The following is a 27678-nucleotide window of genomic DNA, read 5'->3' as shown; positions in this document are numbered from 1 at the left end:
CAGCTTCAGAAAATTGAGAGAACAGCGACAGGAGGAGGGGGAGGAGGAGGAGGAGGAGAATGGCCGGGTGAGCATCTCGCCTGGAGAGGCAGAAGAGGAGGAAGACCTGGGAGAAGGAACCATGGGGCTGGATCTCAGCACCCGGGAGGAGATGCCACTAAAGGACACCGCTAACGAGGAAGAAGAGGGCAACTCTGAAGTAGAAACCGAAGCAAACTCCTCAGTCCCATCGTCTGCTGTGGTGGCGCAGGATCGGACGAGAACTGTGGAGGAGCCCACCCAGAAAACCACTCGCTCCAAACGGGAGAACCGGCGGATGAGGGAGTTGGAGCAAGCCGAGTTCAGCCTGGAGCTGCTGAAGGTCCGGGCTAATAGCGGCGGAGCTTCGTCTCCCTCTGAGGAGCAGCGTTGGTCTCTGGAGCTGGTGCCGCCAGCTAGCCCGTCTCTCCCTTCACCTCAAGGCACGCCTGACAGCGAGAGCTCCAAAGGCAGCTTCGAGCTTCTCATGATGGACGAAGAGCCGCCCAAGGCTACGGAGGAGATTGTGGACGGCGAGGACCCCAACTCCCCTGTCCCACCTGCTGCTCCTGAATCACATGGGGAGGACGTTTCATTGAACCCATCCCAACCAAAGGAAGCTGAAGTTGCTTCCCCCCAAAGAAGCCAGAGCCCACCCGCTCACCCACATCCACCCAAAATCCAGAACTACCTCCCCACGTTTTACGTCCCCGCTCGCGAGGGCGGCAGTGTCATCCCCCAAGACACAACTACAGCCGCCACAAAGCCTCTCAAAGAGAGACGAGAGTTGTCACGGCGCCCAGTGGTTGTGGTCATCAGCATGCAGAAAGAAACCCCGCTAAGCGACGAGCTGAGTGCCATCATCCGTCCTCCGGTAGACCTGAGAGATACCGCCGCCCAGACGGGCGATTCTCCGCCTTCGTCGACGACGTCCGACCATTCCTTGATAGAGAAGCTGGTGCGGCTGAACGAGCAGAAGGAGGAGCGACGGCGCAACCAGCAGCAGCAGAACGAGAAGGAGATGATGGAGCAGATACGAAAGCAGAAGGAAGTGTTGGAGCAGGAGCGCATCAAGTACGCCCGGTATGAGAAGGAGATGTTCGAGAAGCAGAGAGGCGAGGCCCTGCACAGGATCCAGCAGAGCAGGCAGGCCGGGCCGGGTTCTGCCAGAACCTCCATGTCCACCAAAGGGCCCCGGCCCAGCTCTCTGCTGATTGAGAAGACCTCGGGTCAAGCTCCTCATGGCAGAACGCAGTCGGACTCCACCTCACCTCCGCCTCACTCTCCGGTCGCCACAGGCGCTTACGGGAACTCCCGTCCTGCCCAACTGCCCCCGCCACCGTTCTCTGCTCCTACGGAGCGACGCAAAGACCACCGACCTGCCGCCGAAGGCTGGGCCCCTAAGCTCACTCTGGAGACCCGAAACGGAGCGGGAGTCACGGTGAGAGTAGCCGGCAAGAAGCCACAGAGTCCGGAGGTTACAGCAGTGAGTCTGGCTGACGAACCAGGAAACATCTTCTTCTCCCCAGACCACAAAGTGACTTTTACCCCGTGAGTGTGCTCTGCCTTTCTAATCTTTTATGGTGCCAATTAATGGTGGATTTCAGCTAATGATTTGCAATGCCCTTATCTGAGTTTTCTGATATGCTTTGAATGGATCACCTGCTAAAATTAAGTCTTTAGCAAAAAGGAGCCACGGCCTTTCTAAGATTCATTGATGAAACTGCAAAACTTTTGCACTTATACACTGTTTTTGTATTACTAATTTTACATTAATAAAACATATTTATCTGCTTTTTGATAAGCATCTTAATCTGAATTTGACTGCTAAAAACCTTATTGCTCAGGTGGGAGAATAGCTATTAGAGGTACACTCCACGAAACAGTTCTTAGAAGAAAACCACCGTTGAAAGAGACAATATAGCAGTAAAACGCATCAGAGGCTGCAGAAGACTTGAGAGTGGGGCAGAGGTTCACCTTCCAGCAGAACAATGACCCAAAACATCCAGCCAGAATTTATAGATCAAATTCATGTCGGGATGTTTCAGCCAACATCTGAAACATTGGTCCAATTGAGACTCTGCTGCGTGACGCAGTCTGGTAAAACCTGAGCCATTTTCTAAAGAACAATGGAGGAAAAATGTCTCTATAGATCAGGATGGATGGATTTAGCAGACTCATATTTAGGTCTGTGCCTCTTTTATCCATCAGATTTGACGCCGACGCTAAAGGACAAGCTGTGACCATTCCTAGAGAAGGACCCACACCAGCTTTGAAGCCGTCTAAAGCAACAAAGGCTCGGGATGTAAGCAATCTGCTGTTTACATGGCGTGTGTTTGTATATGTGTAGGTTTTGTGTTGTGGATGTCTGAACCTTGCAAGGGCGGCTCCAACTCCAGCTGAGCCGGGCTGAAGGATCCAGGGAAGATGATTGGCCGGTGCTCTGCCGGAGACCCATGCAGGAACTTTTTCCTCACGCTGTTCTCACCTCTGGTAAACTCCAGGTCAGCAGCGCAGGCCAGAAAAAGAAAGCCAGAATGGCGCGGACGCGCTCCGACTTCCTCACCCGTGCCTCCAGCCTCGCAGCTGGCGGCGACTCAGAAGAGGACGACTACGGCGGCGACAGCCTCACCAGCCCACGCCACTACACTCTGCCGCTGTCCAAGCAGAACTCCACAGAGGCGGGCCTGAGAGAGGCCTGCTTCAGTGACTCAGACATGGTACCCCCTCCAGGCCAGCAGTGGCCCCCCTCTCTGTACTCTCTGCTACAGCCTGACTTCTCTCTGACTTTTCTAACCCACTCAGTAGAAACGGCCTCGATCTGCATCTCACCTCTGCCTCAAACTGAGCTCATTTCTGGTTTTTCCTCTTTCAAAGCACAGTAAGGGGTTCTTTCATACAGCAGGTCTCAATGCTCAATTCTGATTTTTTTTTTTTACTGAAATCTATTTTTTTGTATGTGTGTGTGTGTTTTGATTCATACTGATAATTAAATGCAAGAGCAGTCAGACTTCTGTGTAAACGGTTCACGACCCCAAACAAAGAACGTTGACGTCACACAGCAGTGCGTCGTTTACAGAAGTAAAAGTCAGTGGAGCCATTTATGGATGAGTGTTAAAATTATTCTTCAATGAGAGAGTCAACAATATTGTCACACACCAGAAACCTAATAAAAAGAAAGTACAAATAATAGCAATGTGGAGCTGCAGGTTCTTAGAGAAGTGTGTTTTGATGTGTAGTCAGAGCCGAGAGTGGTGGGATTGTGGTGTGATGTGCTTCAGTGACACAGACGTCTTTCATAAGTTCATAATCATAATTTTCAGCCATTGTTTACATCCTGATTTATCACCTTTGGCTTTTTCTGTAACAGAAGTGTGGATGTCTCGCGTATCACATATGGAAGTGGCACAGATATGATTTTTCTTTTGGGAAAATATCAGATTTTTGGCCGTTCAGACTGCCATGAAAATCTCTGCTATGTCACATATGGGCAGGAAAAACAGAAGCAGATTTTCCTCTTCTAACTCTTCCAGCTACTGATTGACATTTCCAATCCAGACACCTACATCTATTTGAACATCTCTACTTAAAGCCATTTGTTTGCTTTTGTTTTAAATATCGATTTTAGTGTTTGAAGACGGGAATGTAGCAGCAGTAAAGTCAGTCTGTTTATCTTAGCGTTTTGTAGGACTCATTGTAAATGTATTTTCACAGAGGTTTGCTGCTGTTTGTCTTCTCCTTAACAGCTGCAGCTTATCTTGGTGTTTCTCCCTAATTAGCCGTGTTTGCATGTGACTCATACAGTTTCTCTCTCCTCACTAATCAGACTTTGGAAATCCTTTAAACGGAACGTGATCTGCCTGCGCTTAACAAATTGTTTCTCTTTCCTTTGTTTTTAACTGCTTTTTGTTCACATATTGTACAATTTTCGAAGTTTGGTTGCCGTTTTTAAAGTACTGCTAAATTTTACAAATTGTATCGATGTTTTCAGCAGTAGGACGGCGCCATCTACTGGTGGAATATTGGGGGTTTGTTAGTGTGATTTTTCAGTCATGGCCAGACGTTTCTATGTTTGCTTTTGTTTTTTTTTGCTACCATTTTGGTTTACTGAAGAAGAACTAAGAGCAAATTCAAAAATTTGTTTATAAGTACATCAAATGTATTTTAGAGTCAATACTTACAGTTTTTGACCTGCTGGATAAATAATAATGCTCAGTTAAATTCTGAGTTTCCTCATCAATTTGGCTGAAATCTTAATTTTACTATCTTTCATCCGTTTTTTTATCACTGTTGTGTTGAACGCCTTGATTCCTCACCTTGTTGATGGAGGCATTATTACTTAGATCTTTCATTAAGCCAACTTTTTGGAACCCCAACCCTAGATTTAAGGGGTTAATTAGACTTTTAATAAATATTTTAGCAGCCTCTCCTTCCTGGTTAAAGTTTTTATGTGCAGATTTTCTGAAAAACTTAAGGCCATGACTGAATTTTGTAGACCTTATGGAACTAAAGCTTAATTTTCGCCATTTGTTCATGTATTTGACATTTTATCTCTCCACCTTTCAGCCCTTGACCTCAGAGGAGCAGAAAAAGCTCCACAAAGCCATGTCATCAGGAGATCTGGTCAAAGTGGAGTCGATGCACAAACATTCACAAGACGGAAGGTTTGTTGTTGAAGTGCACCTGTCTGTTTTTAAGAAATCTATTCATAATTTACTCCCATCTCTTTGGTCTTAGATGTGTTAAAAGTGTCTGTTTTGCATGGTTGTGGTTCAGGGTTCGTGGGAAGATGCGCTTCTGGGGCAAATCGAAGTACGGGGATAAGAAGACGTCTAGAGAGAAGCTGATCTGCGGGGCTGATTCGCTGGACGGAGACTATGGAGAAACTGGACCGCTCCTGGGGGATGGTGAGATGTCTTTTTTTTCTTCTTCTTTGTTGTTTGTGTTTTTATCCCGCTGTCGTGTTTCATTTCATTCTTGTCATAACAAAGTGTCACTGTTTCACGCAGCAGGCCAGGAAAACATGTCCCCTCCCTGCAGTCCTGACCCGACTCTGGACCGAGGCTTCAGGGACTTGAAGGAGAACAAGGAGCCGTCTCCCAAGGTGAAGCGGAGGAGGAGCGTGAAGATCAGCAGCGTGGCGGTGGAGCCGGCCCAGTGGCAGAACGACGCGCTGCAGATCCTCTCCTGCATCAACGACTACAGGAGCATGAACGACTTCCTCCTGAAAAAGGTACAGCTTATAGTCACGTGTGTGCGTAAAATGGAGCTATAAACTAAAATGCAGGTGAAATTCTGTTGTTTGTGATGATACGTTGTACTTTAGATCAATGATTTGGAGACTGAGGACAGTAAGAAGGACACCATGGTGGACGTCGTCTTCAAAAAGGCGCTGAAGGAGTTCCGCCTGCACATCTTCAACTCCTACTCTTCAGCGCTTGCAGTAAACCATTATATCCTTTTGCATGTATTTTATCCTGGAAGCTGTATTCCTTAAATGTTAATCCCTTGTTGGCTCTTCCTGTGTTTTCTCTGCAGATGGATGACGGTAAGAGCATCCGCTACAAAGACCTTCACGCTCTGTTTGAGCAGATCCTGGAAAAAACGATGCGGCAGGAGCAGAGGGACTGGAGGGAGCCTCCCGTCAAAGTTTGGGTCAACACATTTAAAGTTTTCCTGGATGAGTTCATGACGGAGTATAAACTGATGGACGGCGCTCTCAGCAAGGTTTGGGAATTTTACTGGATAGCAGGACTGAAAAACTTTTACTTTTTTTCTTTTTTTTTTTAAAGAGATGGCTGAATTTGTCTAGCAAATTTTGTGAAGTAGAAGTAATCCCAATTTCTTTCATAGAAAAAAGAATTCATGTTCTCTAAAAATATTTTTTATTCTTATTGTTATGATTCTTCTACTCAAGTTTCTTATATATGTCATGTGGACCCAGGCCTGTCACGATAACAGATTTTGCTGAGCGATTAATTGTCTCAAAAATTATTGCAATAAACGATAATATTGTTTGAAGAACATTTTAAACCGATGTAACGGTAATGACATAATAGCGCAAGCACATCCTGCCAAAAATAGATAAGTTTTCTTTTGAAAATAAAGTGTTACACTGGAACTGGAAAACAAAATAAACAAAACAACCAAAAAACAAAAATGAAATGGACTCTCAAAAAATGCACTTGAATAAAAACTAAACGCCACATAAAACCAAACTGGAAATAAAAACTACATTCAACCAAAAGAGTACAGATTATGAAGTTTGTATATTATATTGCCCTTCAATAATCAATAGAAAAATAATTCAAGAACAGGATGAAAAATATTTTTAAAAGCTTCTCATCATTAACAGTCATTAAGTATTTAAATTATGAGCAGCTCTGCGTTAAAGACAAAATGAGGCATCTTTTAAAGTCTTTAACGTCATATTAGCACTGTGTTAGCATAGCTAGCATGTTTAAAGCAGCATTCCCTGGATAACGTAGAGCCTTACTTTAACATGTTCAAATCCAGCATGTCCCATTAAAGATTGGATTTTGATGTCCTTTGTTCAGCCTTCCTATTATCTGCTCAGGTGTTGCTCTGGTGGCCAGAAAGAACCACTGATATGGTTCAGTGTGTTCATCTGTAAATCCCTTATGATTTCCAGATATAACCAACTTTACATTAACTCTTTAATTAGATAAACCGTTCTCATCACAGAATATTGTTTGCACAATCTGTTAGCATGTGGAGTATTCACTGGTCTGAAAAAAAAAAATCTAATTTCTGTGTTTCTAAACAGCAGATCACTGATGAAGGCTGAGCTTGCTTAAAATTGTTGGATTCTGTGGACGTCTCTACTTTATAGTCTATTCACAATTGTGACTTTTCAAAGGTTTAGACACGCAAAATATCTGTTAGCCAAAAAGAATGATCTGTTTTTGTTTTGTTTTTTCACTAATGTAGCCGCTTCCTAAGCCTGAACGCAAGAAGCGAAGGAAAAAGGACACCGATATCGTGAGTCCCTTCAGTCTCTCTTGTTTAGTACATACTTACAATAATAGCACCACATGAGTTGTCCTTGTTTACAGTGTTAAATGTCAAGAGGTTTAACAATAAACACGCTTTGCTGCCCTCTTCAGGTAGAAGAACATAATGGACACATCTTCAAGTCCACTCAGTACAGCATCCCCACATACTGTGAATACTGCTCCTCTCTCATCTGGATGATGGATCGCGCCTGTGTGTGCAAATGTGAGTCCACAGATAAAATATCCAACATCAAGATAATATATTTTATATATTTTTTAAAAATAATCGAGATATTGCTTTGTTTCCTCTTGGATAGTATCGACTGCTGTTTTCTCTTAAGATCTGTTCAGTTTTTAATTACTTCCTTTTTCTTAAAGAATTTTCACCCATGAAAAATGTCCTGCAGTTTCCTTGAAAGAAAAATGTTTTCAATATTACAGAAAAAAAAAAAAAAGTTATTTGTTTAGACATCGAAGATTTTTTTTTTTTTTTAATGACGCTTAAATGCCATCGAAGGAGATGCTCTTGGTTGGAGTGTTTGTAAGCTGAAAACTACCACAGTTTTTTTATTTTGATCCATTTCAAGAACTGAAATAGAGAACTTCAGATTATTATTATTATTTTAACAGATCAAAGGCTAAGTTTAATAATTCTGACATGTTAAAAATGCACATGGAAGAAAAAGCTTTTTCCACTTCACAAGCTGTCATGTTTCAGGTCAAGTGTATTTGTATACCACATTCAGCAACTTTGCAGTTCATAGAGTTTTAGTTCATATAGTAACCAATTATGAAACAAGCAACAAACATTACGTTTTGACAAATGGTATCATCTAAAATCATCAAGCAAATGTATATAAAATATACTGATCAATGTAGGGCTGTAATGATTCCTCAAATGATGCGAGTACCTCGATTACTAAATTTTATCTGCCTCGAAGCTCTGATAAATTGTTTTATTATTTAGCGCACCGTATCCATGTTTGTTTCTGGGGATGCCAAGCAGAACCAGAAGACCTGAGCGGTCTGGAAGGCTGATACAACAACAACAACAAAAGGTCTTTAATGTATTTTGTGCCAAGCGGTGATTTATACATTAACAGAAGTATTTTTAAAATCTGTTCTCTGGCCTCCATGGAGAAGACATTAGAGCTGCTGTGCTCTGTCCTCCTGGTTTTAGTGAGAACGCCAGCAGAAGCTGCAGCTGTCTGATTGCAGTAATCAGCAGTGGTGTGATTACTGTGGCATTTCTTACTTTTGTGAGCAAAAGAAAAAGCAACAATCAGCTTGCCCAGATGGGAAAAAGATGAGCTCATCAGCACATTGTGTGTGCAAATCGATTGTTTGAAATCAAGAAAACCTACTTTTCTTTTCCTGACAAGCGCCAACAACCCTTACACACACACACACACACACACACACACACACACACACACACGGACTGTGAGCGTGATGAACACACACACAGACATCAGTGGTCAGGCTCTGCCTTCGCTCCCTCCTCATTTCCTAATCAGATTGTTTTCAACTGGACTCATGAGGTCTGCGGCTCCGTGTCTCGGGAGATTTTTTTTTTTTTTTTTTTTTTCACACAGCTTTTCCTTTCTTCCTACAGGATGTTTTCTTTGTGCCAGCCAATGCCACTCTGTTACTTTAAGCAATAACAGATTTTTGTTGCTGCTGCTGTTGCTTTTGTCACAACTTGAAGTGAATAATGAGGAGACACTGCCTCTCTGTGGATAATGGGAATGACTTGTTTGATCTGTCTGGTTGTGTCCATCCAGTGTGCCGGTACGCCTGCCACAGAAAGTGCTGCCAGAAGACGACCAAATGCAGCAAGAAGGTGAGTCGGCCATATTCAGCTATTTCACGATAACCTCCCGTGACATTAATCGTGTTTTCCGTAAAGTAAATGGTTTGTTTCGCAGCCTACTGAAGTCATTCTAGGTAGGCTGTGAATGTGGGTTTTGTTTTTTTCATGCGTTTATGTTTGTGTGTGGACAGTTTGATCCAGAGCTGTCGACCAGACAGTTCGGAGTGGAGGTCGCTCGTCTGACTAACGACGAGCGGACGGTTCCTCTGGTGGTGGAGAAGCTGATCAACTACATCGAGATGCACGGCCTCTACACCGAGGGAATTTACAGGAAATCCGGCTCCACCAATAAGATCAAGGAGCTCAAGCTAGCTCTTGACACGGGTAAACGGCTACAAGAAACTTTGCGTAGGTGGCGTGATCAAAAAGGATGTCTAACACTTCCATGGTTTGGCCTCGCAGATGTGGAGAGCATGAATCTGGACGACTACAACATTCACGTTATCGCCAGCGTCTTCAAGCAGTGGCTGAGGGACCTGCCCAACCCGCTGATGACGTTTGAGCTGTACGAGGAGTTCATCCGAGCAATGAGTGAGTGCCGAGCGCCATCGCAGTTTCGTCTTTGAGTTGCGTCTCATCGGAGATTACGAGACAGATGGGCTTTTGTTTTCTGGAGCTGTAAACAGAGATTTGCCTTTTAGGTTTGCAGGACAAGAAGGAAATGATCCGGGGGGTTTACTCCGTCATTGACCAGCTCAGCAGAACTCACCTGAACACTCTGGAGCGCCTCATCTTTCATCTCGTCAGGTCGGAAACCATTTCTTTTTCCCTTTCTTTTGTTCACAAAAGTAAAACATCCTGCGTCAGAAAATTATTTACAAAGGCAGCAGACAAGGGCGGCAATTTTTGGGGGGGCCCAAAAACTGTGTTTTTGTTTAATCAATACTTTTTTTTCCCAGCAAACTTTGACATAAGTCACAAAATATAAAATGCATGAAAAAGGCAATATTCATGTTTGTGAAAATTGTGAAGCTACAGAATGTTTTCTGGGAACAGCATTAAATCTAGCATGCATCAATTCATATCCACTGATGTCTGCAGATCCCGGATGGGGCACTAAATCTGGCTCCAGCCCAGGGGCCCATATCCTTCTAAGTCTGGCCCTGAAAACACCCCCTGAATTTATTTAATGCTTTTATATTTCAGTTGGATTTTAAATAATTGTAGACGTACACAAACTAGCCTCTAATGTGTTGAACAGTTTTTAAAAATATTCAGCTGAAATCGATTTCGTCTAAGTGGTAAATATAGTCAACCGCTATATTTAATATCTATGTAAACACAGTAGCATAACTACTTCAACATTCTTCATATGGCAGAAAAAATAACTCTGCACTTCACCATGAATTAGCCGTTCCTACAATAAAGTACAGTGGTAGCAGCATCATGCTGTGGGCATGGTTTTTCTTTGGTAAGAAAATGGATGGAGCAAATACAGGGCAACAGTGGAGGATAATCTGTGAGAGGCTGCAGAAGACTGGGGTGAAGATTCACTGTCGGTGGACAGATTGTTCAGTAATCTTGAATAAAGAGATAAAAACTTCAGGTTCTAGATGCCAAATGCTGGTAGAAGCATACGCCAAGTTTCAGCTGTCATTGCAGAGAAAGGTGGCAAGAGTATTAACTTTGGTTGACTGGATACGTGCTCACTAAGTCATTTGCAAAAAGGACACAGAGTATCATTTTCTTTCTATTTCACAATTATGCGTCAGAGAAATCTGATAGACATTAAAGTTTGTGGCTGTAATATGACAAAAAAAAAAGAATAGTTCTTCAAGGCACTCTGGATGAGTGTTGGAGATGAACCAGGTCCAGTTCAGGTTATTTATGTTGCACCAAATTACAACGGATCTCAGTTAGCAGAGCTGCTCCAATTCACACAGCTACACCGAGTCCAAATTAGTCCAAATTCATTCCAGTTTGAGTATTTGTTTACTCACAACAAATGCTTAGTTATGTTCTGATCCCAATTACATCCAGATTGTAACCCATTAAAAAAACAAAATCTCCTGATAAAACAGTGGTAGTTGATAAAAAAAGTTGTGTATTTAAGGAAGGGTAAGGATTGGTGTCGGTCATCTGCATCTGTGGCGACAGTGGAGTGGAACCACTTTTCTTTTTTTTTTTCTTAACAGAAAGAAAATCCAGTTTTCATATCTCCCAGATTTCTGCCAGTTTCAACTATTTGAACATCTGTTTATCTCTCATTTGTTCTCTTTACTTTTGTTCTATAACAGTGATACATATTACACAATTCAGCTACTTCCTGTCACCATAGATGGATGTAAACACTGACGATGTCTTTGACAGTAAAGGGGAGGCTGCTTCCTTGGCGGAAGTTTTCTAAATACACGTCTCTTCGGCTAAGTGTTTAACGAAACCTCAGCTGTCTAATGGAATTAGTCCTATTGAGTGAAGCTGTGCCATTTCCCCTGCAGACGTCGCACGGGGCTGTTTATAAAAGCATCTCAGTTACACAAGCGTTAAGGCCCGGCTGATGAGCGATGACCTGCTCTAACGGTGGATTTTCTGCTCCCAGGATCTCCTTGCAAGAGGAAACGAACCGCATGTCGGCTAATGCCCTGGCCATCGTTTTTGCTCCCTGCATCCTTCGCTGCCCGGACACCACCGACCCGATGCAGAGCGTCCAGGACATCAGCAAGACCACAGCGTGAGAACGCAGATACACACACGCACACACGTTTCACAGAATACAGCCATGGGAAAAAATAAGTTTTACATGTCAAAACAAAAAATATCTTCTTTTTTTTTTCCAGATTTTAAAAGTATTTGAATTCAACCTCAAGCACTCTTGTAAATATGTCAAGGAAATATGAGAAATATTGAGGTGTGCATGCTTAATGAAATGAGCAATAATTTCTGTATTTTCAAACAATTTTATTTTAGAATAGATTATTAAATTCAATCAGTTTTTAAAAAGTAAAATGATTATAGAGACTAGCACAATTTTATTTGCGACTTAACCTAAAGCTTAAAAAAAATCAAGTAAAAATAAAAAATGACCACATGACATCATTACTCAGTCAACACACACCAAAACTAATCGTGCTTATAATTAGCTGCTCCTTTCTTTCTCCTCTTAAATCCCAAGGAGTCAGAAAGGAAGTTCTTAGTTTTTTTTTTTTCCACATCCTCCTTTCTTTCCAACATTAACTTCATCTGTGTTTAATAAATTACAACCTGGAATCTGTTGTGCGTTTCTTTTTTTTCTTCTTGCACTCAGATTTAAATAATTAAATAAACATACTAGATACAGATGGTTATCATGTCCATAAACATGCTCCATTGTTTTCCAAAACAAAACAATGGAGATGAAATCTTCCTTATTTTTTACCGTGGATGTTGTTGGGTTTTCTGCAAAAGTGTGATGTGGACACGCATGACTCTGAGGAAAGTGATTGAGAGAGGATGTTCAATTAAATTAATCTATTCCATGTGAGAACAATGAGGCACCAATCCAGCCTAACCAGATCATCGGATAGATAAAAATAAGGACAGATGAACGGGAAGAGAGTAAAGTTGAAGCCCGTAGTCTTTGTCACAGAGCAGCTTCGTGTTACATGTGTCTAAATGCTGATGAAATGACTTGCATCATGTTTGTTCTGTAAAATAATGTATTTTTTTTTGTAGAGATGAATCGGTGTTCACATTGTTTACCCAGTTATTCAGAGGTTTTTCTTTTCACCTCACTGTGCAGGTGTGTGGAGCTCATCATTTGTGAACAGATGACTAAGTACAAAGTTCGCCTAAAGGACATAAATACACTGGAGTTTGCTGAGAACAAGGCCAAGTCGAAACTGAGCCTCATTCGTCGATCGATGGTGAGATCAACCAAGATGATCGATCTGTGAACACGTCTGCCTGACTTATAATAATTAATCCGTCACAGTTCTCAGATTCTTTCCTCTTAAAGCTTACGTCCTTTACTCTAAACCGGCATTGACAGATGTGAAATATATCAGCATATGCTACTGAGGATTAAATCAGTAAATCATCATTTTGTGTTGTGACCTTTTCACTCCTTGTCCTATTTTATGAAATGTCTGGATTAAGTTAAGGAGAGTTATCGTACGTTGCACAATAATCTGTACAGAGGCGTTGCATGTTTGGTTACATCGTGTCTTTTTGCCCCAACGTTGGAGGGCAAAAAGATGATTTCTTTACTTGACATCCGTGGCTGCGCTGGAATAAATAATTTTATTAACAAATTAAAACCTGGAGATGTAGTCAATATTAATTTAGTGCAGCCAAAGGAAAGTAACGTAATGAAGAAGAACCACTGAAGAGCAACTCAAATCCACTTATATTCTTCTTTTTCTCAGACGATATTCTGTTACATTATTTTAAGGTTAAATTGGTATTATGCAGTCAAGGGGCCGACTCCAATTACATTTACTTAATGCTTCTTGTAGAAAAAAGGGTAACACTTTATTTGAAGGGGGTGAATAAGACTGACATGACACTTTCATAAACATGACATAACACCTGTCATGAACATGAATAAGCCTTCATGAATATTTATGACTGTTGTCATAAAGCGTCATTCGGTAAATTATGACACTTTTAATACAAAGTTGACATTATTCAAAATGTCTTTGTTATGACAACTTGACATTAACCAAGAAATAATTACTGATATAAATTTGTTATAACAGTATTACTGATTGCACTTTAAAAATGAGGTAACTTTATGTTATTAAAGGTAAAATTTAAACAGTAATGATTTCTTGGTTAATGCCAAGATGTCATAACAAAGACATTTTGAATAATGTCAACTTTGTATTAAAAGTGTCATAATTTACCGAATGACGCTTTATGACAACAGTCATAAATATTCATGAAGGCTTATTCATGTGCATGACAGGTGTTATGTCATGTTTATGAAAGTGTCATGACAGTCTTATTCAACCCCCTTCAAATAAAGTGTTACTGAAAAAAGTCTTTTCTGAATTTAGGTGAAGATTGGAGTCTAATCAGAAAAGTGATCACCACTAGCTTTCCCTCCATCAGGCTTCTTTAGTTTTTTATTTAGTTCATTTTATTTCTAAATGAAAGCATATTTTCTGTTCACTACTTATTGAGAAACTAGAGAATAAAAAAAAACAACTTCTGTTGTTGCTTTTCCTTAAAGCTGGCCAAAACATCCAAGACGGTAAAGTTGGTATGCAAATGTCTCCTGTGGTGCAGTAATGTCAAGTTGTCAGATTATATATATTATAGACTTCTTGTTCATTTACTTCATGTGAAAATGTGTCGCTGCTGTTTCTGAGGGATGAAAGGTGTTGAGATAACAGAATCAAAGCTACTTTTATTTATTATTCTATTAAATCATTCTAATAAATCTAAGGTATAGTTCATCTCTAAGATATTTCAGGGTTAATTGTTTTACTGTGTTATTGACCTGGTTTGCTAAAAACGAGTTGATGTATCCAGATACTTCTGGTGACATCACAAAAGGTAAAAGACAAAAAAAGGATTCTTCTGAGAACAACATTTTTTTATTTTATTCATTTTATTTTTCTTTTTACGTTCATGTTTTTAATAATATTAATCCATAAACGTGCTTAGTTGTAAACTATGCATCTGAAAAAAAAAAGTTTCTTATAGAAAACTGCATGAATTTCAGAAATATTTGACAAAATTAGATTACCAAAAATCTTCAGAAATAATTTCTGAAGATTATTTATCAGAATTAAATGGTATAGTTAATGTTTTCTACAACAACTCATCAGATTCAGACATATAAAGATGAAGCCCTTGCGACGCAAAATGCAAATGGCTCTCAATCTGTTACTAAAACATTACCAATCCCGGCTGATCAGCTCTGTTCCTGTGCCTCTTGTGATGTCACCAACCAAAACACACAAATGGCACAATAAACAGAATGTTTTCAATTAGGACTTTTTTCCAAAATGTTGTGTTTTGTGAATTCCTGCGTGGAAATCCATACTCCCTTCATCTGCTGTGTTTTTTTTTTTATTGTCTGTGTTCATTAGTCGATGAACAAAAAATATACTACTGGACAGCATCTACAAGGGTGTGTGTGTGTGTGTGTGTGTGCGCTGCTGTTGCGATCCTCAGGGAAAAGGTCAAGCGCATCGGCTGACCTACCACATGCCGTCGCCTCCATCCAGTCCTCGGCTGCCATTCAAAGCCGACGCGGCGAGGGAGGAGAGCGGTGGCGAAGAGGGGGCGGAGTCACTCGTGGACATCTCGGAGCACCAGCAGGCCGCCATGCAGCAGGAGGACAGAGTGCTGACAGAGCAGATCGAAAGCCTGCAGAAGAAGAAGTTGGTCTTATTTTGGATCACCGGTTAATGACCCAGAACAGACTAGACCAGGGGTGTACAAACTTTTTTGTCACGTGGGCCAAAATTGTCAGCTCAAAACTCAGGCAAAGCAAATGTAATTTTAAGATCTAAAATAATCAAAAATGTGATTTTTAAAGTAAGCATGAGCTGTTTTAATAAAACAAGTAATCAGATTTTTTTTTCTTTTTAGGAAAAGGATTTTTTTCTTTGCTCATTTGAAGAAAACTGAAAAAGTATTTTGTCTATTTTCAGCAATAAAAACAGGATCGGGTCAGTCTTGGTTTGAAAACACTTGCTGGAGTTATTCAAGTTGCAATACAGCTATTAAAAGCACATTTTGGTGCACAAAGGTGTAGTTTAAATAACTCTGAGTAGATGGGGCTACATTTACCATGAAAATAGACAGAAACCAGAAAGCTTGGAAAAGATGATCACTTTTTGTTGCGTCGAACATTTTTCTCTGTAGCTTTTGATTTAAGTCAGAGCTTTTTCCAAATTCATTCTCAGGTTGTCCGCAAAAATAAATGGCTCCACTTTGAACATCCTTGGACTAGGCACTCTCGGTATAGAATAAAGAACAAGTAATTTATTTGTTTGTGATGATGTTTGCTCATGTTCCTGGTGAAATGATCGTAACAGAGAGGAGTTGACTGTGGAGATGCTGGCACTGGAGCCGCGAGCTTCAGATGACGAGACCCTGGAGTCTGAAGCCTCCATCGGTACGGCTGACAGCTCAGAAAACCTCAACGTGGATTCAGAGGAAACCATTTCCGACTTCTCTGGTATGTCATTTTGCAGCAAAATCAGAAAATAATCGTATTGTAGTTTGCATGTTTTCATAGTGTAAGGCTGTGTGGCAGCCACCCAGCTCGAGGTTTTGAGCAGAGTTTGAGGTTTTCCGTCTGGATCACAGTGAAAACTAAATGCAAACGAAATAAACAAAAACGTACCTTGCCGTTTTCACCTCAGGAATGTGATGCTTAAGATCTTTGTTTCTTTAACACAGCAAACAAGCATTTGAAATCCTGCTGATAGTCGTTTTCGGCCCTTCTTGACTACGGGATCCAGTGAGGTACAAAACAAACGAGCAAAAAAAAAAAAACTAATTGAAAACTACAAATACTGTTAAATCAAAACAAAACAAAAAAACATTTATAAACAACCAACAGAGTGTATATAAAAACATACATCTGTAAAATAGAGTTTAGATTTATGGCCCAGACCCTGAAATTCGCCCCTGCTCTGCTCCCATCAGCCACACATCCCAGATGATTTGCTCTTGACTCACCCTGCGGTTACAACAAGCTTCAAAATGGAGCTGGAAGACATTAAGCAAAAGCTAGAGCTGGGAAAAGATACCTTACTTAAGAATCAAATTATAGTCTAAAAATAAAGTCTGAATTAAAGTATATCTGGTTTACTTCAGGCACAGACTTGTAATTAAAATGAATTAGTTGAGTCAGATTGGACTTGAACACGATGCCTGGGTCCAATTTAAATAAATGATTTCTAATCATTTACGGCTCTGGTCTCATTTCAGAGAGAGGTCCAAGGATCTCCTCCCCATGGCCTCGCAGACCCGACAGGAAGGACTCCCGACGGCGCGCCCCGCCCCACCGGCAGCCCGATTCCCTGGACTCGGCCGAATCCTTTTCCGCCGTCTCCTCCTACTCCTCCTCATCGCACTTCCACCCGTCGTCCTCTTCATCCTCCTCCTCCTCCGCCGCCACTCGCCGCTTTCGTTTCCACTCCAAGGCTCCCGCGGTGGGCTCCAGCCTGGCCCGCTCTCAGGCCCCGCCCCTGAACGCGTCTCAGTCCTCTCGGTCGGACAGCTTCGACGGCAGCCTGACGGGGGAGCAGGACGACGCCTACGACGAGCGGCCGCAGTTCACCAGCCGCGGCACTTACAATCCAGAGAAGGGCAAGCAGAAACTCAAAGGTGCCAGACATTCCGCCGCGAGGAACATCAGAGACGGCGGCGGCGGGCCTGGCAGGGACCCTCCGGACATACCCCAGCACCTCGTATTGTACGGTAGTAATGAATTCATGGTATGAAGGACGCAGGAACACCAAAGCACTCATACTTTCGGCCTCTGTTTGTTGAAGACGGAGGGAGGCAAGAAAGGCGCGACTGCCACCATGCTTTCACAGTACAGTGCCTTGGCAGCTCTGTCCTCTGCACCACAAGGGGGCGAGACTGAGCAGCAGGACAGGGAAAAGGGAATGTTGGAATATGGAAAAAAAAGAACTCCTTTTCAGAGAATGTTACATAGTTAGAGAGCTAAAGATTTATATTTCCTCTAAATGGGCAAAACGCCACACTCCATCAGACATCGCCGATGTTCACTGGACTCTAAGCTCCTAACTATTAGCTTCTTTATCAGTTTACAGTTTAAAACAATCAGTCTCAGCAGTGAACACTCTTATTACAAGACTCTTTTTTTTTTCTTATTTAATAAATTTTATTATCACAGAAATGCTTTATGGCCTATAATATACAGGTATAAATACTGTACAAAGCTGGAACACCTGCCCCTGCTGGGTAGTTGAAGTTTAATATTTATCTTTTTTTTTTTTCTTTTTTTTTGAGTATCCTGTGTCGGGATTCATATTTTGAGCATGTGCAGATCAAGGCTGCACGTATGAGTGTGAAAGACAAAAACCACTTCATGTGTTAAGTTTGTGCTGCTTCCCCCACAAACCCGCCGCCCCTCACTAATGGGGTGAAATGCCGCTACAAATTAAAGGGACCAAGTCAGCTGGTGTGTATTCCAGCCAGTGGGATCCCAGCTCTTTAGGAATGTCAGACCGCCTACAAGATTTCCACATTCGACTGTTCTACAGCCATACAACATGTGTAATGTACTGTACAGGCCTTATGTACGGAATAGCGGACAAATGCAACTGTTACTCATCCACTTCCTGTGTCTGGAGCATTTTGGTCAATAGCAACCAAGAAAGAGTATAAAATCACATCGTCTTCTGTCTTTATTAAAGAGTCTGCTTTTATTTAATGTAATTTTTTTTCTGCTGTTGTAATTCTCCAGCTCATACATCAAGTCAAACTTGTTTTTCTAATTGCACAAATGCTAACTAGCACATAACTCCCCTCAACTTTTTCACACCTCAAGAAGAAGAAAGACATCATGGGAAATATCCTGATCAAGATTATTGAGGCTGGTATTATTGCAAAATATCAGTAAAAGACCTCAGTGGAATGTAGTTTAAATATCTAGTGCATCATCTAAGAATCATCACTCATAAAAGTAGATATGGTACTTCTGAAAGTCTCATTTTGTCAAACATATTTTTTAAATGGATACATTTCCATAAAGAAATAGTCAGAATCTTCAAAAACATCTGCTCAAAACGGAACAAGGTACATTTCTCCAGATGTTAGTAATTGGAGTCTATATATATATTATATAATTTTCAACATGTGTTGTTTAAAGAAAACTGTTCAAGATGCATAACTGTACGCCCATGATGAATGACACTGATATGTATGTTGAGCTGTACTTCTCTCCCATTTATGGTTCCACAAAGGTGACGGCTGGGTAAAAGGTGCAAACAGCCTCACAGGAAATGCAGTTTCAGTATTTCCTCAAATCGCATAGCATCTACTATTTTTGTTTATGATTTATCTTATTTTCTTTTGTAAGTGGCTTTGAATATCAGAAAAATAACAGCTGCTTTTAGTTTACAGAGAATTACAATAGAGTTTTGACTTTTTTGTTTGTTTCCTGCTGTTTACCCAGTGAGAGCTTTTGGGTTTAATCTAAATCTGTCGGTGACATTCACCTCTTCTGACTTTTTCTCTCCATCTGCTTACTGGAAATGAAACAAGACTGCATCTGTGAAGCTTTTCCTTTGGATGAACAGGCTTTCCTTCACGTTTCTTCTCTGGCTGGTCCATTGTGAAACTTTCAGTTCACATTATTTTTGCTCTAAATGGGAAACTATATAAATAACAAGAATTAATGCATTTCATTATTATTGTTTGGAACCCTAGTCTATAGATAATTAGAACACAACTTAGTGAATTTTAGGGTTTTTTTCCCCACCTTTAGAGAGTGGTGTACTATTAATTTAATTTGTATCAAATGGCCCATTCAAAAATGACTACAGCATTGTTTTGAAAACCTCTTTTCTGTGAAAAATATACTTTAGCATGATCTTGAAAAAGATGCATCTGACTGAACTGCAAGACTTGGCCTACGAAACCAAAGTGGAGATATTGGACCGCAAGACCATATTGCAGCAAACTCATCATGCCAGTTACTGTCAAGCATGGTGTTGGAAGGGTCATGCTTTGGGCTTGTTCTTTGGATTCAGTTATCCATAATAATCCAGTATACTTCAGCATATATCTGAGTTAAATGGGAGAGCCTTTTGTCTGGCAGCTGGAATTCAGCCATGCAAGCAAAGCGCCACAGAAGAATGATCCAGAATTCCTCCACAAGAGAGAACTCACTGGGAAAACCTTTCAGGTAATTCTACTTTGTAGGCGATTGTAAAATAATCAGTCATTGCTTTTTCAACTTGGCTTTCTTTTTTTTTTCTTCTTTTTTTTAATTTACCACTTTTACAACTTTTATACTGTCCTGATATTCAGCGCCTTCTAAAATGAATGACCACACATTTTTAAACATCGGGTAGACGCTGTAGGTGAAAGACATTACATGAAACAATGAAAATGTATTCAGGATATTAACAGTTCAGATTACATTTGAGTCTCGCGGCGGGGGGAAACTGACCCTAAATTTCAGATTAATGCGCATGTTCTCGCATTCAAAGTGTTTTCAAACACTGCTCACGCCCCGACTCGCATTTCGAGACAAACATGAGCCAGCAGACTGTCACGAGAAGCGCACATTTGAAACCAATTTGCATTATTTCTATAAATAAAGCTGGCCTAATTGATTAGAAATGACTCGGGGGCAACCTCCTGTTGACGTCGCTCGCCTATCGCAGTACGCATGCGCAGATTGAACCCTACGTCACGGAGGGAGCAGGCAGGAGGCAGGAGCAGCTCGGGAAAGAGTTCGGGACCCGTCGTATTTTTTCTCCCACGCAACAAAAATAAATAAATTTATCCGCTCCTGTTCACGATGTCGGGACTTGACAGCAACCCGTTCGCTGACCCGGTGGACGTGAACCCCTTCCAGGTGAGTGTACGATGTAGCTGTGTGACTTTTAGCAGGTTTGAATCAGGTGTAAGGTGAGGAGCGAAAGAGAAAACCTGTTTGGTTGGTTGCTGGGTTCGGCCATTAGTATTTCCTGGCCAAGAATTGCTATAAGAGGTATGACACGTATTCGGTTAAATGTAGGCCACTTTATCTTTATCATTCAAGTAATTAAGGAAATATTTTTTTTTGCTTTTACATTAGCTTCCTCTGGGTTTAACTCACCTGAGCAGGTGAGCGGAATCATTAGCAGGTGTTTGCAAACATTCAGACGTAATATCTTCTCCACGTCCCTGAGTTTATTTTTTCATTTTAAACCATTCTATAAACCGGAACTCTACCAGTTCATCGAGCGCTAGTTTTGTTAACTTTAGTGTTTTTCTCATTGCGTTTTTAACGCCCTGAAAAATAATGTTCGGAGACGTATTTTCTTAAAGGTAAACCCTCTATCTTGCTCAATCTAATGAAATAATTACAGCAACCACAACGAGCCTAATACTGGGCCTCCATCTACGTGAATTATTAATCTGCAGTGAGATGGTTTAGGATTGAAATGCGCCTCTTGGATTACTGCATTGCACCGATTGGGCAAGGCGCTTGGTAAACTCACTTTTATGGTGCTAAACTATCCGTGACGTCTCTGGACATGGTGGGACTCACCTTGACTGCTGAAGGTATGCTATTGAAATTTGTACAAATATTTTAGAAGATTCTATTGAAGTCCTAAAAATTGTAAGGTAGGGCCTTCATGGATCAGACTTGTTTATCCAGAACATCTTGACAGGCTTAATTGGCGAGAGATCTTGGACGTCTACAAGCTCACATGCCCATTGTTGTCACTTTCACTAGCTTTATGTATTACTAGTGTATAAATTACGTTATATCTATATTAACTTTATGTGTTATTTTTATTTTTTTTGCCTTTCCCAGGATGCATCAGTCACACAAGCTATCAGTGGGGTCAATGAAAGCACCGGAGAGTATAACCCGTTCACCGCAAATGAAATGGTGATCTTTAAATAATTAAATATTTTGTTTTATTTATTTATTTTTTTCTAACATGAACAAGGAATGCAAAAGACGCATATTTTTGTACCACAATAATCTTAACATGCCCACAAAGGAAATATAGTTACAGATGTAAGGTAGTTTATTTAGATTAATTGTATGTCCTGGTTTTTTTTTTTTTTTCAAACAATAGTTTTTTGTTTTCTTTTATTCGTCCCACAGGGAAAGTACACTGGAACAACCATCCCAGTCTCTAAAACCTCCTCATCCCAACCTGCTGTACTTCCGACTTCTGTGGAGCAAAGTCCACAAGTAAGTGGTGGGAAAACAATAGGAACATTTTGGGCGTCGCTGTGTTGGGAATGTTTTCCACAGTGAAATCAAATGCTTAAATCATCTAAAGTTTACTGGGCTGCCCATGACAACTTAAAATGGTTAAGTGTACTGGGTACCTATGATTTCTCTTTAGTATGAATGGAGTGTTAAGGTCTTTGTAGATGAAGGAAAATTAAATTTTCACAGAAAACTCAGATTTCTAGATTAATTCCATCTATTTGCAAGAAAAAAAAACACTTGGATGTCCTCTGATAGTCGTAAAGTTCCAAGAAAACTGGCAAAAAGGCACAACTTCTGCTAAGTCAGAAGTTTACTGAAAACATTTGACATTATTTTGCTCCAAGAAATCCCAGAAGTCCTCTAAGATTTAACTGGTAAATGTACGAGATGGGTATTTGAATATTTTCCAAAGTGTAGGGGTCTTTTCCTTGTTTAAATATCAGAAATTATGGGAATTTTTAAAGGTTTTGGTTTAGCTTTATTGTACTTTAAATGTATACATTTTGACCTGTCAGTTGGCATCAATAATTTCAGCTGTATATAATAAGTTATGTTGTATGACTGTACTACCAAGCTTTAGTACAATAAACAAGTATCCTTGCAAACAGAATTCAATTTATTTCTATGTCACCAATTCACAAAAGTTTTCTAAGGAAATAGTCAAAACCTTATAAAGTTTAGAGTCTGTGTTCTTTGTATTTATCTAACATTATCCATTATCAGCTAAACTCAGCAGTAATAAAACCTGACCTTAACATGAATCTGAAGTTATTTGGGTTGTTTTCTGCTGGGGCTTTTCTTTTGAAGAGCGCTAACTTGTTTGTCGCTGACTTGTCTGCTGTGCATCAGGCTACGGCAGCAGCTGCTCAGGCCAACCTGGTCAAGCAGCAGGAGGAGCTGGAGAGGAAAGCCGCAGAGCTGGAGCGAAAGGAGCAGGAGCTGCAGAACAGGAGCAACAGAGACCCAGGAGGTAAAGCTCTGCACATGTTTTTTTCTGGAGTTGCATGGAGAAAATGCTTGAGTATGAGCATCAGTTCCACCCTCCTGTGTTAAAATCTGTGTTTCTCAGCTAAAGAAAACAACTGGCCGCCTCTTCCGAGGTTCTTTCCCATAAAGCCGTGCTTCTATCAGAACTTTGAGGAGGATATCCCAGAGGAATACCGCAGAATCTGCAAGAGAATGTACTACCTCTGGATGTGTATGTAGCCTGCATCTCTGTATGCCTTCACCCAAAACCCAAAGAGATCATTTTTAAGTGTATATATATATATATATATATATATATATATATATTAGGGCTGAAACGATTCCTCGAATGATTCGAGTACCTCGATTACTAAAATTCCTCGAGGAAAATTTACCTGCCTCGAAGCTTCGTTAATTTATGTTTTATTAGTTAGCGCACCGTGTTCCGGCCGGGACTTCATTTGCGTTGCGCGGAGCTCTCACTTCCGCCTCTGAGTTGTTGACAAAAGCTAAGTCTCAGCGGCATAAAGTCTAATCTTCAAGATTGGCCCGTGGGGATTTTGTTGATTGATGATAATGCCCGACTTTTTATCGTTTTTGGGGAACCAATAAGCATCCTTAAAATGACTGGGGGAATGCCTGGAGTACGGCAGCATTTCTCCTCCGGGGCTGCTGGTTGAAAGCGAACGGCGGGAAGAGCGCTGAGGTGAGCGGATAGACTGAACAGGGCGGGCGGCTGAGTAGCTGATGCTTACCGTGTAAATGTAGCTTTACCGACGAACCGCACAATAAATTTCATATCCCGGTCTGAAGAAACGGGTGGCGGAGCGCATCGTACATGGCTGGTAGATGAGTTTCTGAGTGTGACCAGTGAAGGTGTCGTAAATATCCCGTATTGCTTCCCCCGTGTTCGTCCCCCGGTCTAACGGTTCGTCAGTCCGCTGGTCTATTTCCTCCCCTCCACCCCATCTTACGTTCGTTCATTCGCCCTCTCCTCCCACTCCAGGCGGCATTTCCCGTATTTTCAAACCCAAAGCGTGACAGGTTAGGTGGCAAGGTGAGTTTAATTAATCTATTAAACTCACTGAAGATGAATACATAAACTAAAAGATGGATTGTAGATATTTTTTATAAGCATATTTGTGAGCCTGCTTCTTTGTTATTAAATTCAATATAATTTCAGATTTTTCTATAACTTTTCTTCTGGTTAACTTAGAAAGTGAGCTATTTTTGTTACAGGTTAGTTTTCTAAACTACAAAAAAGCAACTGTTAGGGATGCTCAAATATGGAAAATTGGACTGATATTGATATCCGATAGTAACACCAGTATTATGCCAGATTTACCAATATTTCATTTTATAATTTTTTTTATCCGATTACTCGATTAATCGTAAGAATAATCGATAGATTACTCGATTACTAAAATATTCGTTTACAACAGCCCTAATATATATATATATATATATATATATGTGTGTGTGTGTGTGTGTGTTAAAACTAATGGATGTATTAAATATTCTCCTGTTTTCTTGTGAATCACCACAGTCCACAGTGCCACCCTGTTCCTCAACATCCTGGCTTGCCTGGCTTACTTCACCGCTGATGCTGCTAAAGGTGTGGACTTCGGTCTGTCCATCCTGTGGTTCATCCTCTTCACCCCCGTGTCTTTTGTCTGCTGGTACAGGCCGGTCTACAAAGCCTTCAGGTACAGATTTACCTTCAGAACCGGATCCAAGTGATGGTAATAGAGAAGTAGATGTGTAATGAAAAACCTTTGTGAATGCTTTATGAATATTTTTCAAGTATGAACATGTATGTGTAGTATTTTAGTAGCTTGAATTCACTTCTTTAATGATAACCAATTAAACTTGTAAGTATTAAATAAAGAAATTGTATCTTTTTTTTAAAGACATGCAGTTAGGGGGACAAAAATTGCATAGCTGTGGTTGTGTACTATTGCTATTACAATAATATTCCCACTCACAAGTTGTTCTCTTGCTTTTGGAGTTTAAGTGTATAATCTGACTGCAAATGACTGGTGCTTAACCCACCGTTTCTAGAGTTGAAGAGTTGTGACAATTAATGCTGAGACTCTTCTAGCAACAACTGGTTCCTAAGCACTTTCTGCCTTTTTATGTTTCCATAATATGAAAGTTGAACTTTTAAATGTTACACAACACTTAAAATGTCTGTTTTTCTTTTTCATCCACAGGTCTGACAGCTCCTTCAGCTTCTTTTTCTTCTTTTTTGTTTTCTTCTTCCAAGTGGCAGTGTACATTATCCAATCAGTGGGCATTCCCTCATGGGGAAACAGGTGAGTGTAGTGTTAGCAGATTTTCATTCACATTTGTTCTCCAGTATGTATGAGCATGATGATGTGCGTAGGTTTGTAAAAGTGCATGCACAACTCACAGCTGAGTGTTTTGGTGGTTATTTCTTTCCTGTTTTCTACTCTCTTGCATATCTTTGACAGATTCCTGTTGACCTATCTTGTGTGCGGTGCTTTTTTTTGTAAGTGCGCAGAGCCTTTCTTCTTGGGTTTATTTTCAGCATCATGTTGTGTATTAATTCTTGAAAGCCTTTTTCATCTTTTGTTCTTTCGAGTTTCATATTTTCCCCAAGTATCAGCGGGGATAGCTTGGATGCTGGCCAACCCAGCAATTTGTTGGAGCATTTATTTTTAAACATGTGTAGCATTGACTGCGGAGGAAAATTTCAAACTCGTGGTCATGTTTCTTTGCTGTTGGTTTTTTTTACAGTGGATGGATCTCATCAATTAGCATGATTCGTACAAACTTGGCAGTTGCCGTGGTTATGATGGTAGTGGCTGGTTTTTTCACCGTCAACGCAGTTTTGGGTGTCATCCTGCTGAAAATGGTAAGTTACCCATTTTTTACATTGCAGGTGTTGGGTATTCCATACAGTTGTGCTTATACCTCTACAAAACAAAGTGGACATAGTCTTCAGTCTTAATGATAGGCTAATTTTATTGAAGAAATTCTACCAACCAAATAAGTTGATTTTTCAGGTCACTGAATGAAATAAATTTGATCGTTTTATGACCCAAACAAAAGTCTACCTCCTGCATTATTCAGGTGGCTACAGATGATGCTTACCACATGTGTCAGTATGGAGATAAGTACCATAGCAACCAAAGAAATCATTAGAAACGCATTATGTTGCTTAAGAATGGGCATATAAGTGCATCTTAAGTTTGAGCATCTAAATTATGGATTCAGTACAGTTTTGGGAGAAAGTGGTCTGGCTGAACAGGACCACAGTCAGAGTCTTTTGGTATCTGCTAAGAGTTCAGGAAAACTTCACTGCTCTAACGAGCTAATTTCTGTTTTGGCTTTTTTTAAATTTTTTGTCATTTGTTGAACATTTATTTTTAAAAGCAATAAAAAGGGTTAAAAACATCCGAAGGGGTGAATACCTTTTTGTGGCTGAGTATTTCAGGTAAATGTCATGCAAATTAAATGTTGACTTTTATCAAATGTATTTTTCTGAATAACCTAAATTTGTCATAATTCTCATCCCAGGTCCACTCCAAGTACAGGAATACAGGCGCGAGCTTCTCCAAGGCTCAGCAGGAGTTTTCCCAGGGAGTCCTGACCAACCGCACCTTCCAGAGCGCCGCCGCTAGCGCCGCCACCTCTGCTGCCCAGGGCGCCTTCAGTGGTAACCAAGGGAATTAAACTGCTCCAGAAAAATACCTGGAGCAGTCAGGCTAGTGTTTTCTAACCAAGAACCCATGACTTAATGTCACGGTTAGTTGTTTGGAACAGACCTTTGATAATTTTACAGATATTTGCCAAAAGAACAATGAGAAACTCACAAAACGGCTTTATGATGTGTATAAATTCTGTGTCTCAAACACAACTAAAACAAGAATGTTGATGCAAGCAGTGCCTTGAACATGGCCTGGTAGTTTTGACATTTGAGACTGCCTTTTATCAGTGTGCAATATGTTTGAATGTGCAACCAGTTTGTTTGGTTTAAAACAAATTAGCCGAACCAAAACGAGGCCTTAAGAACAAATCTGATATTAGTAATGAGTTGAGCTTCATAATATAAGTATGCAGAACTTATAAAGCAGCCTGAATATCATTCTGATCTGAGCGTTTGTACTTACAGCAAACTATGTACCAAGTTTTTTTTTTTTTTTTTGTTATAAATTTTCTGTTGCTGTTTTTCTGCTCTCTAAATTTGGTGTGTGTGTTTTTTTGTTTGTTTTTTTTTCATGTATGACATGTACATGAGCTGATGACTAATGAAGGTGATGGGATGAAGGTTTGTCTTTGTTCGCTTTTAATTGGCTTACTGAGTTTTGGTGGAATGTGTCTAAAAGGGTAAATGAAGATGCAATTTTTGAGGGGGCTGCTAAGTTTTTATTCTATATTTACTTGTGAAGGAAACATCTGTTTTCAGTCATAACTGAGCCTTCCTGTAATTACAAAGTAATGCATTCAGATTTGGTGTAAAATTACTGATGAATACTAGATGGACTTGCATTAGTGAGCTGAAAAAAACAGAATACTTACAGGGCACAAAGTAAATATTAGCTGGTTACTTCATGGTTATTAGGATTTATAAGACTTGGCATTGAATTGTATATAAAACTCATGACTTCTATATTTATGTATCATGTTTGTGTCTTTTTAACTAGTTTCAAAACTTTTTAATATGATTGTATGTCTATGGAAGGATTGTGTTGTAGTTTCCTGTTATGATCAAAATGTTTTGTACATATTTTTATTTAAACTATATTTACTGGATGGGCATGTGTTGGAAAATAGTTGTGCTTGAACAAGCAATAAACATTGATTTAAACTAAAGAATTTACTTCTTTTACTTACCAATGCCTTAAGTAATGAGTGAAAAGGTTGAGTCAGTTATCCTGGTTTGCTTTTTTCTTTTCTCTATCTCCTTGTAGCATGAC

The 27678-nt window shown here is 40.4% G+C and overlaps 2 protein-coding genes across 5 annotated transcripts in view; both read left to right on the top strand.

The window, feature by feature from the left end:
* Nucleotides 1-18212, top strand: part of myo9aa (myosin IXAa) — a 99870-nt gene extending 81658 nt beyond the window's left edge. For 3 of the 4 annotated variants that reach the window (XM_014999269.2, XM_014999271.2, XM_014999266.2), the window contains 19 exons: nucleotides 4-1569; nucleotides 2230-2323; nucleotides 2523-2738; nucleotides 4585-4682; nucleotides 4795-4925; nucleotides 5028-5251; nucleotides 5345-5461; nucleotides 5557-5745; nucleotides 6970-7020; nucleotides 7146-7257; nucleotides 8819-8877; nucleotides 9039-9231; nucleotides 9310-9438; nucleotides 9549-9654; nucleotides 11447-11578; nucleotides 12626-12749; nucleotides 15010-15218; nucleotides 15879-16021; nucleotides 16780-18212. In XM_014999269.2, the coding sequence (XP_014854755.2) occupies nucleotides 4-1569; nucleotides 2230-2323; nucleotides 2523-2738; nucleotides 4585-4682; nucleotides 4795-4925; nucleotides 5028-5251; nucleotides 5345-5461; nucleotides 5557-5745; nucleotides 6970-7020; nucleotides 7146-7257; nucleotides 8819-8877; nucleotides 9039-9231; nucleotides 9310-9438; nucleotides 9549-9654; nucleotides 11447-11578; nucleotides 12626-12749; nucleotides 15010-15218; nucleotides 15879-16021; nucleotides 16780-17294 (4408 nt within the window). In that variant the 3' untranslated portion in view covers nucleotides 17295-18212. The remainder of the gene's footprint in view (nucleotides 1-3; nucleotides 1570-2229; nucleotides 2324-2522; nucleotides 2739-4584; nucleotides 4683-4794; nucleotides 4926-5027; nucleotides 5252-5344; nucleotides 5462-5556; nucleotides 5746-6969; nucleotides 7021-7145; nucleotides 7258-8818; nucleotides 8878-9038; nucleotides 9232-9309; nucleotides 9439-9548; nucleotides 9655-11446; nucleotides 11579-12625; nucleotides 12750-15009; nucleotides 15219-15878; nucleotides 16022-16779) is intronic. The other variant, XM_014999267.2, reaches the window with a different exon arrangement.
* A 1984-nt stretch (nucleotides 18213-20196) lies between these two features.
* Nucleotides 20197-27577, top strand: LOC106925153 (secretory carrier-associated membrane protein 2-like). The gene is made up of 9 exons (XM_014999275.2): nucleotides 20197-20407; nucleotides 21356-21433; nucleotides 21656-21745; nucleotides 22619-22739; nucleotides 22839-22967; nucleotides 24282-24441; nucleotides 24949-25050; nucleotides 25496-25613; nucleotides 26279-27577. Exons 1-9 carry the CDS (start codon nucleotides 20351-20353, stop codon nucleotides 26432-26434), a joined length of 1011 nt encoding a protein of 336 aa, XP_014854761.1. The 5' UTR covers nucleotides 20197-20350; the 3' UTR covers nucleotides 26435-27577.
* The last annotated feature ends 101 nt before the right edge of the window (nucleotides 27578-27678 follow it).

The sequence above is a fragment of the Poecilia mexicana genome, unplaced genomic scaffold (genome assembly GCF_051168715.1).
Source record: "Poecilia mexicana isolate PSO_F unplaced genomic scaffold, ASM5116871v1 scaffold_3, whole genome shotgun sequence".
In the NCBI taxonomy this organism is placed as follows: Eukaryota; Metazoa; Chordata; class Actinopteri; order Cyprinodontiformes; family Poeciliidae; genus Poecilia; species Poecilia mexicana.
This window is presented reverse-complemented; position numbering and strand designations above follow the sequence as displayed.

Bases quoted from the DNA above. Each gene is read 5' to 3' on its own strand.
- LOC106925153 (XM_014999275.2), top strand. From the start codon at position 20,351: ATGTCGGGACTTGACAGCAACCCGTTCGCTGACCCGGTGGACGTGAAC. The intron at 24,442-24,948 runs GTACAGATTTAC...TTTCATCCACAG, and splicing joins CCGGTCTACAAAGCCTTCAG to GTCTGACAGCTCCTTCAGCT. The intron at 25,051-25,495 runs GTGAGTGTAGTG...TTTTTTTTACAG, and splicing joins ATTCCCTCATGGGGAAACAG to TGGATGGATCTCATCAATTA.